The 17,377-nt window shown below is 39.6% G+C and overlaps 1 protein-coding gene across 1 annotated transcript in view; it reads left to right on the plus strand.

Moving 5' to 3' along the window:
- Positions 1 to 16,112, plus strand: part of Qrfprl (pyroglutamylated RFamide peptide receptor like) — a 76,857-nt gene extending 60,745 nt beyond the window's left edge. Inside the window, exons 3-6 of the mRNA NM_175524.4 lie at positions 5,323 to 5,384; positions 10,842 to 11,077; positions 12,871 to 12,968; positions 14,052 to 16,112. Of these exons, the coding sequence (NP_780733.2) occupies positions 5,323 to 5,384; positions 10,842 to 11,077; positions 12,871 to 12,968; positions 14,052 to 14,410 (755 nt within the window). The 3' untranslated portion in view covers positions 14,411 to 16,112. The remainder of the gene's footprint in view (positions 1 to 5,322; positions 5,385 to 10,841; positions 11,078 to 12,870; positions 12,969 to 14,051) is intronic.
- Positions 16,113 to 17,377: the final 1,265 nt, after the last annotated feature.

Consider the following 17,377-nt stretch of genomic DNA (forward strand, 5'->3'; position numbering starts at 1 on the left):
AAGTAGATTTTGCCAGTGAGAAAGAGATGTGCTTTTTAAAGAAATAACAAAACTAAACTGCTTTCCTGAGAAATGCCAGGTATTCAATATCTCTTACAGAAGGTCACGGGGTTCTTGGAAGGCAAGTAGAGCCCTAGAGTTGCCTGACAAAGACCAATGCCTTCCTTTTTATAGTTTAATTCCTGAAGACCATACATGTTCAGTTTACTATAACTGTCCCTGAGGAGTGTGTAGTGACAAACAAGAGCTTTAAGTGAGTGTCCTAATGCCTAGCACAGTGGAATGGGAGAGTTAACTGCTCATTGATTGTGAAAACTCGATCAGAATCACTGTTTGCATCTGTCATTGCTAAAGACTCAGAAGTATGATGAGCAGCTAACACCACAGTGAACGAGAGAAACTTTACTAATATTCACGTGGCAGGAATAAGCACAGTTATTTTAATTACTGGAATGTACCCAGTAGCAGAATGTAGAATTCTAGAAAACACTCTTGACGTCTTGCAACCCAAATTAATTTTTATTTTTTAATGTTCTTTTTTTATTGGGTATTTATTTCATTTACATTTCCAATGCTATCCCAAAAGTCCCCCACATGCAATTTTTATTTTTAAGCCGTTGGAAGTGAGCAGACAAATCGGTAGGAAAAAAAATTCATTAGTTACTGTGAAATTTATGTCATAACTTCTTTAAAAATAATGCAGACATCTCTGGGTTTCTAATAATTAACAACTTTCCAATATGCCACACCAAAGTATAGGTGTGGAAGGAGTTTAAAGTAAGGAGAAGGAAGGCTATTAAAAAGGAAGAGAAATAGGGTGAATCTCAGTGTCGTAAAAGGGCAGATGGTAGCAGGCAGTTAAAGCTGTTCCAACTAAAATAATTCAGAGAAAGCAGCAATGCCTGAAATCCAGGTAACTCATCTCTCCATGGGGCTGGTGTGCACTCTTCCCGACATCTGTTGCTTTAACACCACTGACTCTGTCAGTCACAGATTATGTGCCTTCTGCCTGAAACTGCCTAGATTACAGGCTTATGCTGAGGGCAGCATCCCCTATCAGTAATGTTCTTCTCACCCAAAGGATTCTGTATCTGGAAGGTCATGGGCCGCGTAGAGACAATGAGCTTCATTCAATTAGACTCAATCCCTTCAGAATTCGATACATTGGGAAAATGATTGGGAATAAGATAATGCTATGCAACCAGAGTAGTAAAGAGTTTATTGATGTGGAGACAGAGACACACAGAAAGACTTAAAAGCCTTTTGAACTGACTTGGATCATTGAATCATGGCGATATTCTATGGGTAATGTCAATTTGTGTGTCTTTCTAGTAAGCCCCAATCATAGTTTGAGTCTCAGTTCCTTGAAGCTATAAGTAATATCCTGTTTTCTAGATGATACAAAACCAGAAAATAATGGACAAATAAAAATTTACCCTCCTCTTATTCTGTTAAGATTCATAGAGTGAAATGGCCTTTAGTAGTTAATCTGTTTTCTTTGCCAATGGCACATATTTAAAGTAATTTCTCTCAACAGACTCACAAAGGACAAGGAGCTTGTAAAGAATGCTGTTTTCTTATTTGTGTTTGTTTTATTAATACCCATTTTCTAAGTAAGTAAATGGTGCCATATAATAGTGCCCAAGAGAAATTTATTTTGAGCTTTCTGAGTAAAATGATGACAAAACACAGTAGCTTCTCTTTCCACAAATAACAGATTTTGCAAGAAAAAAAAGGAGGGAAATGCTCCATTCACACACTAGCTTCAAAAATGCATCATAGAATAAACTTAACCAGAGAAGTTAAAGAATGAAGGCTTGGGAATGCATAAGGAAGAAACTGAGGAGAGACTGGACATGAGAAAGGTCCCTAGGCTCACAGAGTTAATATTGTGACAGTGCTTATATTATCAAACTCGGTCCACACACTCAATACAATTTCCATCAAAATCCCAATGACATTTTTCAGAGAACTAGGAAAAGCAATGTTAAAGTTCTCACTCACAAAAGACACAGACTAAAACAAGCAATGCTGTGGGTATCACAATAAGTGACATCGAATTACATTACAGAGATATGATTGAAAAGCAGCCCAGTGCAGGCAGAAAACCAGGCATGGAGACCAATGGCACAGAAGACCCAGATCTAACTCACACTGCTACAAGTACTTAATTAAAATTTTATTATATTTATTTATTTTATCACACTGTGTGTGTGTGTATGTGTGTGTGTGAGAGAGAGAGAGAGAGAGAGAGAGAGAGAGAGAGAGAGAGAGAGAGAGAGAGAGAGAGAGGGAGAAGAGCAATGTGTGGCGATCAGAGAATCATTTGCAGAAATCAGTTCTCTTCTTCCATCCTGTGGGTTCTGGGGCTAAAACTGAAGTCATGAGACTCAACAGCAAGCACCTTCACAAGCTGAATCATCTCCTTGCCCCCAGCCACCTGTGTGAGAGGAAATGGTGTTCGGAAAAGTGCTTTCTATATGTTCAAGAGTATATATATGTATATTTTACCCTGAAAATCCATTGATCCAAAATCAATGAAAAAATGGATTAAATAAGTAAGAGTAGATCCAGGAACTTAGAACTTGCTGACGGAAAACATAGTAAAGGCATACTTACAGCATAGTAGCCTACAGGATGGAAAAAGTCTGTACCAAGTACTCATCAGATGGGACTAATATCTAGAACATATAAAGAACTGCAGTATTTAAACACTAGAAAAGTTATCCAAACATTAATGGGCTAAAGAACGCAATAAATAGTTCCCAGAAAAGGCAACACAAATAGCTAATAAATACTTGAAAAGATATTCACCCTTAGCCGTGGAGAAAATGAAAATTTAAATTCCCCGAGATTCCACTGTACCACACCCAGAGTGGTCATCATAAAGGAAAAAAAATGCAGCAAACAGTGATGATGTGGGTAAAGGAACACATCACTGCTGTGGGATGTGCAACTACAGCCAGTAGGAAAATCAATACGGAGCTTTCTCGAGAAAAGACAGCCATCATGTATGTAGAGCTTTCATGTGCACTAGCTATGATACTCAGCTATACTATATATATCCAAAGGGCTCCAAATCAACACCCCACAAGCGTGCATCCGTAATTATTGCTTTCATTCACAATAAGTAGGCAGTGGGAGTAGCCTAGGATAAAGAATATGTAGGAGGAATTTTTCAAGTCATGAAAAATTAAGTTATGGTATTTCCATGAAAATGAATGTAAAATTGAATGATTATGTTATATCTGTTTTTCCTTTTATACCTACATTTCCAGCCTCTCCTCTCCCCTCCCCTCCCCTCCCCTCCCCTCCTCTCCTCTCCCCTTTTCTTTTCTTCTTTTCTTTTCTTTTCTTTTCTTTTCTTTTCTTTTCTTTTCTTTTCTTTTCTTTTCTTTTCTCTTCTCTTCTCTTCTCTTCTCTTCTCTCTCCCCCCTTCTCCCCTCTCCCTCCCCTCCCCCTCCCTTACCCTCCCCTCCCTTCCCCTCCCCTCCCCTCCCCTCCTCTCCTCTCCTCTCCTCTCTTTCTGCATGTGTGTGTTTCTGAATCTGTCTCTCTCACAAACACATTTTTCTAGCTTTTAAGTTTCTACATATGAGATAAAACATGAAGAACACATCACTGCTGTGAGGTGTGAAATTGTATCCTCTAGGGAAATCAGTCTGGAGCTCTTTCAAGGAAGTAGAATACCATGTTCCCCCAGTGTATTCTGTATACCTGAAGGACTCTAAGTCAACATCCCTTATGAAAACAGAATGGGTCTTGCTATTGAGGTGTGATACGCTAATGTTGGATGTAGGAAGGAATTGGCTGGAGTGGGAATAGAATATTGGGGAGAGCAGTTGGGAAGTGGACTTGATGTACAACTAGGCCTAAATAATGTAAGCGTCATAATGAAACCCACTTTCTTTAATGTTAACTTTAAGATTAATGTAAGATACATGTTTTGGATGCTAAAGAGATTGCTCATCAGTTAAAAGAGCATACTGCCTTTTGAGAGGACCTGACTTCTGTTTCCAGTTCTAGGTCAGATGGCTAACAACTGCCCATAACTCTAGCACCAAGGAATTTGATACTTTCTTATGGCCTCCAGAGGTATCTGCACACATGTGTCATTCACACACACACACACACACACACACACACACACACACATACACACACACACTACACATAGATAAAAATAATAAAAATAAATCTTTTAAAATGATACATGCATGTTATACTTGAAGAATAAATGAAAGAAGATGGTCTGTAAAAATAACTAAAAGTTTTTCATTTCAGCACTGGAGAAATGGCTCAGTGGTTAAGAGCACTGGACATTCTTTTGAGGAGTGGGGTTTGATTCCCAGCATTCACATGGTGACTCATAACTGACTTTAATGCCAGTCCCAGGAAATCTAACACTCTTTCTTAGACTCCCTGGACATTAGGCGTGTACCCAGTGTCCATTTATGCATGCAGACAAAATACCCATACACATAAATAAATTTAAAAATTTAAGAAGTTATTCATTGGTCCAACAAACATGGATCAACTGTTGGTAAGGGCTGAGACTTTTCCTTAGATTCTCATTTGGAGGAACAAAAATGTAAGTGGATTGTCCTTGCCCTCCTTGACTTTAAGGAAGACTGACAAGACATGTGTCGTGATGTGGTTAGGCCCAGAATCATTGATGAAGTAGTTCACTAGGAAATGACAGCAACCTTCCAGTCACCTCTGAGTAATCTTGGAAACAAGTCCACAGATGGACGTTGATGACAGAGTGGCCCATCCAAGATATAAATATGAAGTGTTTCAGTGCGTGGCATTCTGGGATCCAGGAAGGGAAGTGAACCATATATATCCTTCTCCAGTAGGGGTCTAGGTGGGAAGACATGCAGTGGTGAGAGGAGAGAATGAAGACCTGGTCAGGATGTGCATTCGATTTTGGATTCTTACCTTCTAGACAACACAGTCATATAAATGAAAATTTAACAGTTAAAAAATGTGGGGGCTGGAGAGATTGCTCCGTGGGTAAGGGCATGAGAACCTGGATTTGGTTACCCAACCCTGACATAAGAAGATAAACATACGATGTGCTTGCAGTTCTGCATGCCATAATGTGGAAAGTGCTACATCCAGGAGACCTGACGTGCTCTAGGATTCTCTCACACACGGGAGAGCACACACACATACACCTGCACACACACTTTTAAGAAGACCAGAGGTAAGTGTTCTACTCCATGACAGAGAAGATGGGGACACTGGAGACCGGGCATCTTGATGATTAGAGATTTAGGCATGCTGTGCTACATTTTATAACTGACATATTCTTTGCAGGTGTGGTGTGGCTGGTGGCCATCATCATAGGATCACCCATGTGGCATGTGCAGCGACTTGAGGTAAACTCAGGCTTGAAATATTTTCTCATTCCTCCCCCTTTTCATTTTTCTTCCTCTGAGAACATTGTGGTGAATTTATACGACCTCATCCATTTCACTGAAATAAAAAAAATGTTTTAAAATTTTCTTCTCTGCTATTTAAATCTACTGGATATTGCATTGCTAATATTTAATGTTAAATTTACAAAAAAACTAAATTCCAAATAACCTTCACCATTTTCTTAGCTTAATGCATTCTTTCTAGAATATCCTAGTCTTGTTAGATATGACAGTTCAATTACTGTTTTGACTTTCTAAGTCACTTAAAATTGTAAGAGATTGTCTCTTTGTTAGCTGATTTTGTTGTCCTAGCCTTTGGCAACTGAAATATAAATTAGAAACATGTACAATTCTTGGGTTTCTCCATCTTTCTTCTATTCTTACATCTTTTGTGAGATTCTCTTTAAATGAATAGGAATTTATAGTAAAGGAACAGGCAAGGATGGTGGTTTTGGACAGCTCAGCCTATCTACTGGGGTGTATGTTAGCATGGCTTGTAGTGTACCACAGTCATTTGTCTTCAAAGTGAGTAGAATATCTGTCATACAGCCTGGAACATAATTTATTTATGTTTTTATTAATTTTAAATCCAAAATTCAAATCTAACTTTCTTTTTGACCACATAAGATTCAGGCCCCAAAACCAGATTGCTGTGACCTTCAGTCAGGGAAAGTGATTCTGGTGGAAGGGGCCTGTGGGAAACTTTAAAGAGAATGATACTTTCAAAACAGGTAAAACAAATAAAATTTAGAAGTAAACAATTAGAGGGTAGCTTACTAGTAACAGTCCTGACTCATTATAAGAAGCCAGTTATACAGACCACAAACAAGAGTGTTTCTCTCTCTCTCTCTCTCTCTCTCTCTCTCTCTCTCTCTCTCTCTCTCTCTCTCTCTCTCTCTCTCTCTCACACACACACACACACACACACACACACACACACACACACACACATGCTAAGCAGACACAAGAGTAATGTCAACCACCAGTCTGGTTTTAGCTGTGTGAAGCTGATGTTAGACAGTGAAGCAGTTTTATGCAGAGCACTGAAGAAACAGTCCAGCCATGAAGCGCCCCTCCCCCCATCACCTCAGAGAGAAGGTTCATATGCCCTCCTGAGCAACATGTAAGGCTTCATACTGCAGGGGAAATAGATGTTCTGAAAACTATCCATCCAGTCATTAGAGACTCAAACAAAACGATCTCAAAGGACTGATGAAGTGAATCGGTACCCAGAGCTGCTGCACTGAGCAATGGAGAGTCCACCTCTGAACCAGCACAACAGTGCACAAATAAACAGTGCGGTGTGACACACAAACGCATAAAAAAAGAAAAAAGAAAAAACAACAAAACAGTTTTGCCAAGCACAAATACAGTGCAGCTTCTATATCAAGGCTTACTGCAAAAAGTCTGGGTTATCGTTGTGCAGTGTTGGTATGGTGATAGGCACATTAATGTTTAAGTGTGACCTGTGCACAAATAGACCCATGCTTTAAACATTCTGCGGCCAGCTGGTGGTGCAAAATGGGGGTGGTTGTGGCACCTTACCAAGATGAAGGAAGTGTAGGCCTGACTTATAGATTATATGGCCACCCTGTTCCACAACTAACTCTCTGCTTCCTGTCTTTGATGAGTGTAATCAGCCACTGTGAGTTCCTGCTCCCACATCCCTGAACTACCCCCTGACAGCCTTACCTTCTCCACCATGAAATCGTGATCCCAAATTGTTCCTTCCCAAAATGGTTCGTGTCCGATATTTATTTGTCACAGAGAGAAAAGCAGCTCAAACAAGGACCAATGGAACTGAATTGAGACACTAGAAATCAATGTTTTTAATCAGTTGATTTGAGCAAGGATACCACACCCTGCAACAGAAAGAGCAAAGTTTCATCAAGGGATCCTGCAATCACCTGCAGGTTCCTACCCTGTCCACTTTTCAAAATTAACGCAAAATATACTTGAGACTGAACACTGAGTGGTAAAACCACATACAATTCAGAGAAGAATGAAGAAGCAGAAACTTGAATTAATTTGGATTTATCAGTAATATGTTGTTCTAAGGATATGTCAGGAAAATAGCAAGCCAGGGGAAAAGTCATTACACATTGCTCGATTCGTGCAGTTCAAAGTCCACGTGCAGGAAAATAAACCTTGGAGATGAAAATGTGTTTAGTGACACTGAAGTAGCATTTTGTGCATTTTTTAATTGAGAAGGTAAAAATACCTCTGTAAGATAATGCTTTTAATTAGAGGTACAATGTAAGCTAATTTGAAATATATGCCAATGTCTTCATTATATTTCAACACAGAGAACCTAGACAAAATTGAATTCTTGCAGAAGGTTTTGAAAAAGGTTATTTGTCTTAAAATAACTGGAATGTAATTTATAAAGCCATGTGTGCCTTTGTTCTTTTGTACCTTGTTAAATGGAGATAGACAAATGTGAAACTTCCCAGAGCATGCTACATCCCTTAATGGGGATCCCAAATGAGATCTGAGGTGAAAGACACTGAAGAAAGGGGCCCCAGGATGAGGGTGCTATCCCAGTGTTAGAGTGCTTGTTCAGCAAGTGCACCCCCAATACCAAAAACACAAGAATGAATAAAAGGTAGTCTCTCTCTCTGTCTCTCTCTGTCTCTCTGTGTCTCTCTTTCTCTCTGTCTCTCTCTCTCTCTGTCTCTCTCTCTCTGTCTCTCTCTCTCTCTCTCTCTCTCTCTCTCTCTCTCTCTCTCTCTCTCTCTCTCTGTGTGTGTGTGTGTGTATGTGTGTTACTGATATATTGAGTGAGCTGGCCTGTGTGAGAGCAGAAAGTGGCTTTACTCTGTTGCCAGCTTTGAAAATGTCACCCGAGAACTTAATAATGAAATACGTATGAAACTTTCAGCAGGCCCTGAAACTCCTCAAGTCATATAGATGATTAAATTCTTGTGACTTCTGTCAGTCACAAGAAGAGTATCTGCTCTGCTACAAGATGTCCAGGTCAGTGCCATGGTCACATAAGACCATAGTAAGGATCAAGCTAAAACTTGTGACCACTCTGGCAGCACACATACTAAAATTGGAATAATGTAAAATCTTGTCTTTGTCCTAGCTTGAAATGCTTATGGGTTCCTGGGTCTATCATCTCCTCCCCACACTTAGGTGCCACTCTCAGAGAGCAATACAGAGAGGAGAGAGGACTGAGAACATGTCTTGGTGCTGACATGGGTATGGCCCAGGGCTGACTCTTTCCAAATCTGGAATTCCTGATAACGTCTTTGAGGTTCTGAATGGGCCTCCATTCTCTAGCCTGTTACTCATCTCAACAGCCACTGTGGCTGGCTCCTTCTGCTGGTAGACCCCCTACACCAGTAGCATGTTTTATAAATGAAAAAAAAATCTGATTTTCAATCCTAGACCTCATTTCCTGCCCACATAAATCAAACAGATTTATCACTTTAATAAAATTTTTATCATATATTCTACACATATAAATCATTTAATTTGTAGAAAACGTGTCTGCCTGATCTAATAGGCAGAGCCATGCTCATTGCTAAACACCAGTAAGATCCGATTTGCTTCTTGTCAGGAAATAGTCAGATTTTCAGTTTTGAAATAGACATATTAATGTGCATCCCAGAACTCCGTGCTCATTCTGAAACTCTATTAGAGAGAATGGAATTGAGTGTGGGAGACAAAGCCTGTTCCAGATGACAGGCAGCATCAAAGCCAGCCATTCTCGATGATGCTCTCTTACTCTGGTTTCCCTGGGCTCTCTCAGCAGTGAGTTGACTCACAGTCTTCAGGGAGGTAAATGAGAGGATTCAACTAAAATCATGCTTAATTTTCCCCTCAGTGAATAAAAATATGAATTTACAACACTCCAGACCTCATCAAAATGCCATGACTCCCTAATTCTGGACTGCTTTGAATAGAAGTTTACTCAGGAGAGGGAAACATTAGAAGGCTTTCTCAGTGAATGTATGATACCTGGATCAGAACATGAGTCATTCAAATTGTCCTCAGCAGCAAGTCTTAGCTTGGATAAGGGATATGATATGTCTGAGTCGGAGTAGGTGGTGGTAGAAGTGGGAATATAGATGGAGCTCAAGCCCAGCCACAGTTGTAAACAGTGGAAGATTACAGAAACATTTGCTTAGAAATAACAAAATCAGGGTCAGTTGCAGCAACTCTCTGGAAGTGCATTTGGCTTGCATGTATGCAAGGCCCTGAGTTTTATCCCTATGGCCATAAAAAAAATGACAAAGAGAATATGAAACTGGTTGCCATGAATCCATCTTAAGATGTGTTTGGGGAGCCTTTGTTTGTGTACTGTATGAATTCATGTGGAGACTCACTATTTAGGAGTGTTCGTGCTTGCCCACTATGTCACTAACTCTAGGATGTGTTCATGCGTGGTCACGATGGTCACTGACCCTAGGATGGGGCATGGGCACTATGGTCAATGGCCCTTTGCAATGAGGGCTCTACTCTCATTGAGTCAGAAATATTTTCATTTTCACATCTGTTTTCATTAAGCTCATTGGTCATTAAGTGTTACGATTCCTAGTTGTAGTTATGAACAAAACCAACTCAAATCATCTTAACTTTCAACTCGATGCTGAAGACTAGTGATTAAATTTGTTGGGATGATAGGCAGAAATCTATTATTTGGAGCTCCACAGTGACTGATATTCAATATGTTTTCTCCTCTTCATTCCTATCTCAGAGATAAGAATTGGCATATATTTTAAATGCTTACTTTGCCTCCAAAAGGAACCATTAGCATTTGGTGCTATCTATCATTGTTGTGAACAGTAAATTTAGAACTTGAAAGATGAGTCCAGTGGAAGACTCAGAAAAGCAATATATTAAACAAATACAATTGAAATATTGGCAATAGGCTGAATCCAACATGTCATTCACCTCATTATTTAAAAGCTACGAGCTGCCTTTCCATTGTAAAGACAATCTGGTGATTCTGACCTGAAATGGTGGTACACACAGCTAGGTTCCTCTTACTCTAAAGCAGAGGCTTGCCAAGGTCATTTCATCAGAAATTAAGGAAGCAAATGTATCAGCTGAATTAATATTCAACTGGCTAGCATATGATGCACAATATGTTCCCATGTATGCCTTCTCAGCAAACTGAAAATAAAACTGTGACCAGGGGAAATAAAAACTGAGAAAGGTTAAACATGAATGTAGCAGACACTGTCCTGCATTCCATTTAAAATCACAAAGTACAAAAACCTTAGTGGTCCAGGGAAAAACCTACAATTTACAGAAAAATAGCTATAGAAATTGATTCAAATTTGAAAATCCAGCAGCAGCTCGCATCTGGGAGGTCTTAAGGATGTCTCAGTGGAATGATTTTGGGCTGCATCTGCCCTTTGAATGCGGATTCCTGGGGTTTGTAACTGAATTGTTCTTACTGTAAAGATTAAGTATGACTTCCTATATGAAAAAGAACACATCTGCTGCCTGGAAGAGTGGAGCAGCCCCGTGCACCAGAAGATCTACACCACCTTCATCCTTGTCACCCTCTTCCTGCTACCACTGTTGCTGCTCTCTGTCCTCTACGGGAAAATCGGTTATGAGCTTTGGATCAAGAAAAGAATCGGGGATGGCTCAGTGCTCCGAACTATTCATGGAAAAGAAATGTTCAAAATAGCCAGGTCTGTTTATTGTCAAATTCACCAGTGTTTTAAATATGTTTTATTAGTTGTCCTGGAAGGGGCTACCTGGGTAATTTAGCCTTAGCATCATTTATAACTCAATTTGACAGCAAGGGCTCACTTGAACTCATGATACTGTGGGGTGCTGTGAAGACCCCCTGTCCTCCTCCTTCACTGCGGGCAATATCAGAAATTGCCAGAAAGCCTTGCTTCAGAGGACCCCGAGAGAACTCCCATGTACAAGGCCACGTGATTACACCCGTCCCTAGTCCCTCTTACTTGAGGATAATGTTAAAATACTGAGATGGCCTGAGAAAGTTTTTGAAACCCTAGAATGCTACTTATTCTAAATGGTTATAACTGATGCTTTGTATTTTAACTCAAAGGCAGTGCTATCTCATTTCATTTATTACCATCAATTTCAAGTACACTTCACTGATGTATTTGGAGTTCCCATGACATAATCTATGTTGAATGACTGTAAAACAAACAAGCTGTACCTAGATTAGTGAGTTGATGGTAGCTCATTAATTCTTCAAGTGTGCAGTGACCTCTAGTGCCCAGTTTGTATAAAGAAAACCTTGCTCTGAATATACAATAGAGCCTGAAGACAGGGCAGAACACTTCCCCTGAAAGTTATCAGGCTGAAATGACAGACTATGAGCCTGAATATTGGAAACTGAAAATAGTAAGCAAATATGTGGATCTGTACAGATGTAAATCTAATTTTTGATGGACAAAGAAAATTGAACCTATGGTTTACTGTATTATAAAGTTTTAGTTGTATACTTGAGACTCACCATATTTTATAAGTAATAATGTTTAGCTATAGGAGGTATGAACTGCTGTAAACACATGCAATGCATGTCCCTAACAAATGAACAAATGAAATGCATGTCCCTAAGTTTGGAGCTAAGACAAAAGGATGGACCATTCGAAGACTGCCCCACCCCGGGATCTATCCCATAATCAGCCACCAAACCTAGACACTACTGCATATGCCAGCAAGATTTTGCTGAAAGGACCCTGATATAACTGTCTCTTGTGAGGCTTTGCCAGTGCCTGCCAAATATAGAAGTGGATGCTCACAGTCATCTATTGGACGGAACACAGGGTCCCCAATGGAGGCGCTAGAGAAAGTACCCAAGGAGCTGAAGGGGTCTGCAACCTTATAGGTGGAACAACAATATAAACTAATCAGTACCCCCAGAGCTCATGTCTCTAGCTGCATATGTAGCAGAAGATGGCCTAGTCAGCCATCACTGGGAAGAGAGGCCCCTTCGTCTAGCAAACTTTATATGCCCCAGTACAGGAGAATGCCAGGGCCAAGAAGTGGGAGTGAGTGGGTAGGGGAGCAGGGTGGGAGGAGGGTATAGGGGACTTTTGGGATAGCATTTGAAATGTAAATGAAGAAAATATATAATAAAAAAAAAGAAATGCATGTCCCTAAATTAGAGACACCCCTAAATTTAAACCCAGAGAGCATCATTTATGTCATCCTACTGTGAATTAAACTTCTCTCCTTCCCAGTTTTTACCTCTGACCACTGGCTTATTGGGAAAACGAAAGACATACTGTATGTCTATGCTTTAGTAGAGTCCCAGACCCGCACTGAACACATTACAGAGATGTGTAAGGATGAGAAAACTGATAATCTTCCCATAGCCTCAGGAACTCCACCAGTGCATGAAAACATGTGGTCTAGTGCAGTAGGCTCAAGCAGTAATGCATTTCCTATTCCTCTGACATGTTTGCTGACACAAAGTTAACCAATGCAATGTTTGTTGCGGTAGAAAGAAGAAGCGAGCTGTGATCATGATGGTGACAGTCGTGGTTCTCTTTGCTGTGTGCTGGGCACCTTTCCACATCGTTCACATGATGATTGAATACAGTAAGTCTCCCTCCCTCTCCCCCTCACCCATCTCATGTGTAGTCTTTTTTTTTTTCCCACTAGAACATACAAGAAGTCATTGATTTCTCTCTGGTGGCTGTCCACTTGGATAATCGCATGTCAAATACTGAACAGTGCTTTTGTATCAGGTCATCATGTGGTAGGTGACTGTGCTTGACTAGGACTAAGTTATTAATAATTACGAAAGATAAAGAAAAGCTCTGTAAGTTTCTCAGATCTTTTCCTTCCTTTCCCTAAGCTGTTAGGCATGGGGAGACACCTTGAGAGTCTTCTCTGTTTAGAACCTTGCCTTACACTTAGTGAATTTAATGTATCTTGGATTCAAGTCAGATGCCTAGAAACACTTACTCTTCGTGTGTTCTCAGGGACTCAATATGATTGTGTTTCTGGAGTGCAGGAGAGCATTTGAAGTGCAACTGAGCTTTCAGGGTATGTGAAGCTTGGCGTCTTAGTTTGGGTTTTATTGCTGGGATGAGATACCATGCTTATGACAACTCTTACAAAAGCATACATTTAATTGGGATGGTTTACAGTTTCAGAGGTTTAGCCCATTATGAGCATGGTGGGAAGCATGGCAGGTATGATGCTGGAGGACCTGAGAGTTCTATATCTAAATCTGCAGGCATCAGAAGGAGACTATGTATCACTCTAGGCCTAAAAGCCTCAAAGCCTACATCCTCAATGACACACTTCCTCCAACAAGTTCACACATGGGCCAACAAGGCCATACCTCCTAATAGTGCCACTGCCTATGGGGCAAGCCTTCAAATGCATGGGTTTATGGTGGTGACACTTTCTCAAACCACTACACTTGGTATCATCGAGTTGAGATTTTTTGAGTTCTAAAGTATATATATCCCAGGCACCAGCCAATGCATAGATGAATGAGTACATGTTACACAGGTACTTTTATCCGGATACCAGACTCCTTTTAGTCATGAGAATGTTTCACATCATTTAGCCACTTGCTCAACTGCAAATCTTTATACATACACATGATACAACTTTATAGTTATTTCTTGTTGAAGTCAGTAAGCATTCTAAAGTATTACTTTCTTTCAGGTAATTTTGAAAAGGAATATGATGAAGTCACAATCAAGATGATTTTTGCTATAGTGCAAATAATTGGATTTTTCAACTCCATCTGTAATCCCATTATTTATGCACTTATGAATGAAAACTTCAAAAAAAACTTTGTGTCTGCCGTTTGCTATTGCATTGTGAAGGAAACACCTTCTTCAGCACGGAAGCATGGAAGTTCAGGAGCTATGGTGATGCACAGGAGGGCAAAGTTAGCTGCAAGAGAGAATCCTGTAGAGATCAAAGGAGAAGCATTTGGGGGCAGCAACATCGATATCAAGTGGTGTGAACAGCCAGAAAAGAAGAAGAGGAGATCAAAAGTGGCATCTTGTCCTCTTTAGTTCCGAATTTCTGAGAGCTCTGCTGTAGACGTGAACACTGTACCAATGTCTTCAGAATGAGTATCTGTCATACTGTAATCGAAAGAAAATGATTTTGAGAAAAAGCCAGAGAGCTTTCATATTAAAAATGTTGACAAACACTCAGAAGGCAGGGACAGGGGATTCAAGAGTTTAAAGTCATCCTTAGCTGCACGATAAGTTTGAGGATAACCTGGGCTACAAGAGACCCTGTCTCAAGAAGCCATAATAATTAAAACAACCATCCTTAACTAATGATAATGACAAAGTATTTTTCCATTGAAAATACATGTAAGCTGCAATTTTGAAAAATTATTGAACCACCCTTGTGATTAATAGATGAAGTTTAAAAAAATTTAAATGTGTTTTTATTGTATGTATATGGTTGGTTTACCTGTGTATATGTCTTTCAGTAACTTGTATAAAACTCAATGATCTCAGCTAGTAACTTTCTTCTGTGTGGTCAATGTGATATGATTTCCTATATATTGCTAAATTGAATGAAAACATTAACAATTCATTTTCTTCCTAGAATATTAATTTAATAGTTGAGCATCACACGTGACTGCCGAAGTTGTGCCTCATTCTTTTGCAAAGAAAGCATGTACCAAAGTCAGAAAGTCCAAAAAAGTGGAGGAGCAGCCAAACATGAGTGCAACTCAGCAACACATAGATCGGAGCTTCTTACAGCCCGAGGGACCATTTCTGTGCTCTCATAACCCCCTTTTTTCTTTTTAAATATCTATTTCTGTGCAAACTGATGTTGATACCGGCTCTACTTGATGAAGTCACCAGGAAGCTAAATGAGACACACGTAGAAAAGCATTTTGCGGTCTAGAGCAGTCTTGCATTCGGAAGCATTGTCCTGTTCATATATATCTCCAGCCTCTTCTGTCCCTGCTCTGAGTTTATTCTTGACACTGTCCAACTTTTTCCTCATACACACATCTGCGTTCTTTACTAGAGAAGAGTTTGAGGGACCTCATGTATCGACAGAGTTGATATATAATATAAATAGGGTTAAAATATAAGTATTAGAGATAAGCTCTAGTGGTAGGAAAGAGCTTTCCTTACATAAGTGTAACATGTTGACGAGGACTGAACTCTACCATGAAATTTTGCCATTCCATGACTACCCAGGTTTCTTCCCTCAAACCCATTTAGTCTTCTGACTCCCACATGTCACAGATCCAGGGGCCACCATCATCAGAGCACATGACCCTTTCCCATCAAGCATCTAATACTTTCAAAGCTTAGTCATATATCCTTGTAGCCTAAATGTTTCTGATGCCTCCAGTTTCTAGTCTTGATTGTTTTCAGCTGATAACAAAAATGTCAAGAACACCCAGGCTGCTTTGTGGTTTGAGCATTAAAACATGGGAACCAAACAACTGAGGCTACTAACTCCTCAGTACAACCTCAACTCCTCAGGTGTGTCAGCGAAGCATGCATGGAAAAGATGAAGATGAAATAATGTGTGGTAATAGAGGAGGGGAAATGCCAAGATGACAGTAAAATTATCAAATCAAAAAGAGGGAGGCTGGATCATGTGTTTGGGAACGGATTGTTTAGGTCGTACTGTGAACTGTGTGTCTGTTGTGCCTAGCTATCCTGTTACAAAGCAGTGTTTTGTTAAAACACCAAAAATTAAAATAAATCCAAATCACTGTCTTTGGTTACCTTCATTTGTTGGCCATATCTATATGACTTCTTCTATTCCAAATATGATAGCAGAAATCATGTAAGCCAGCTGGTAAAGCCGCTCCATTATTGAATGTTAAAATTGTGGCTATCCTGTGAAAGTGTCTGCTGCCTAAGAATGTCAAATGCTTCTTCAGATGTTCACTGACTGGATATCTGTATTTACTCCTTCAACAACCATCTCTTTAACCATTAGTTCACTTATTTATTGACTGGATTATTAAGGATGTTTAATTTGGGAAGATCAACATAGATTCACCATATTAATGTCATTTTATTGAAAAGGGCAAAAATTAATAGATTTTGTGCACTTCTAGTAACACTCCTTTTTATTTTGCTAATATGTAAATCATTTCTTAATATACATGTTTAATTTAAACACTGATTAAGATACATTAATTCTTTTGTACCGGGAGCATGATTTTTCAAAAAGAAAATAGACACTTCATTGAATCGAGATTTAAAAGGTGAAGCATAAAATTTCTTTTGGCTAAAACACAGGGAATTGAACAAAAAATATATGCTTGCCCTGAAATTGCAATCTAAGTCATGAGAAAGAGAAAAACATTCAGATGAACTGGACAAGTTAAAGAAACTAATCTGGGACTTCAGAGAGTTGGCTGCTATGGCACGGGGAGTGTTGGAGATGAAGAGGAATGGGAGTCATGAGTAAGGAAGAGCCTAACAGCAGTTGACCATAAAGCAGAAGGCGAAAAAGGGCTGAGATAAACAGGGGTGTTCTTGAAGCACTAAGCATCTTTAGTCAGAAGGTGGTTTATGGGGTATTAAATTTCTGTGCTCTGAAACTTTTGAGAGTTTTGGGGTATTTCTGCCTTCTGCTATTTACTTACTATCCTGGTTTAATTTTTTTTCTGGAAGGTTCCTCTTTTTCAATGGCAAAATCCACATAATACAAACCCATGTTCTTCTAGCTTACAAACCTGACTCCCAGACCCGTGACTGACATCTTGTCACTCGCCCTTCTCCTGCCCCAGCAGCCTCACTCCATTCATATGCTCCTGATTCCATTTATTTCCCCAGGGAAAGGAATTCTGAGGCCTTGTTTAAAGAGACAGGCTTACAAGTGATGCAATTTGAGTTTATTTCTGTTCTCGTTGCTTTACATGTCCCTCACTAATTTGCTAAGAGTCTAACAGGACATAGATTATGGGAAGTTTATATAGTGTCTGATTTATTCTCAATTTCAGCATTTCTGACATAAATGTATAATTGCATGTGTATCCGATG

The sequence above is a fragment of the Mus musculus genome, chromosome 6, assembly GCF_000001635.26.
Source record: "Mus musculus strain C57BL/6J chromosome 6, GRCm38.p6 C57BL/6J".
Lineage (NCBI taxonomy): Eukaryota > Metazoa > Chordata > Mammalia > Rodentia > Muridae > Mus > Mus musculus.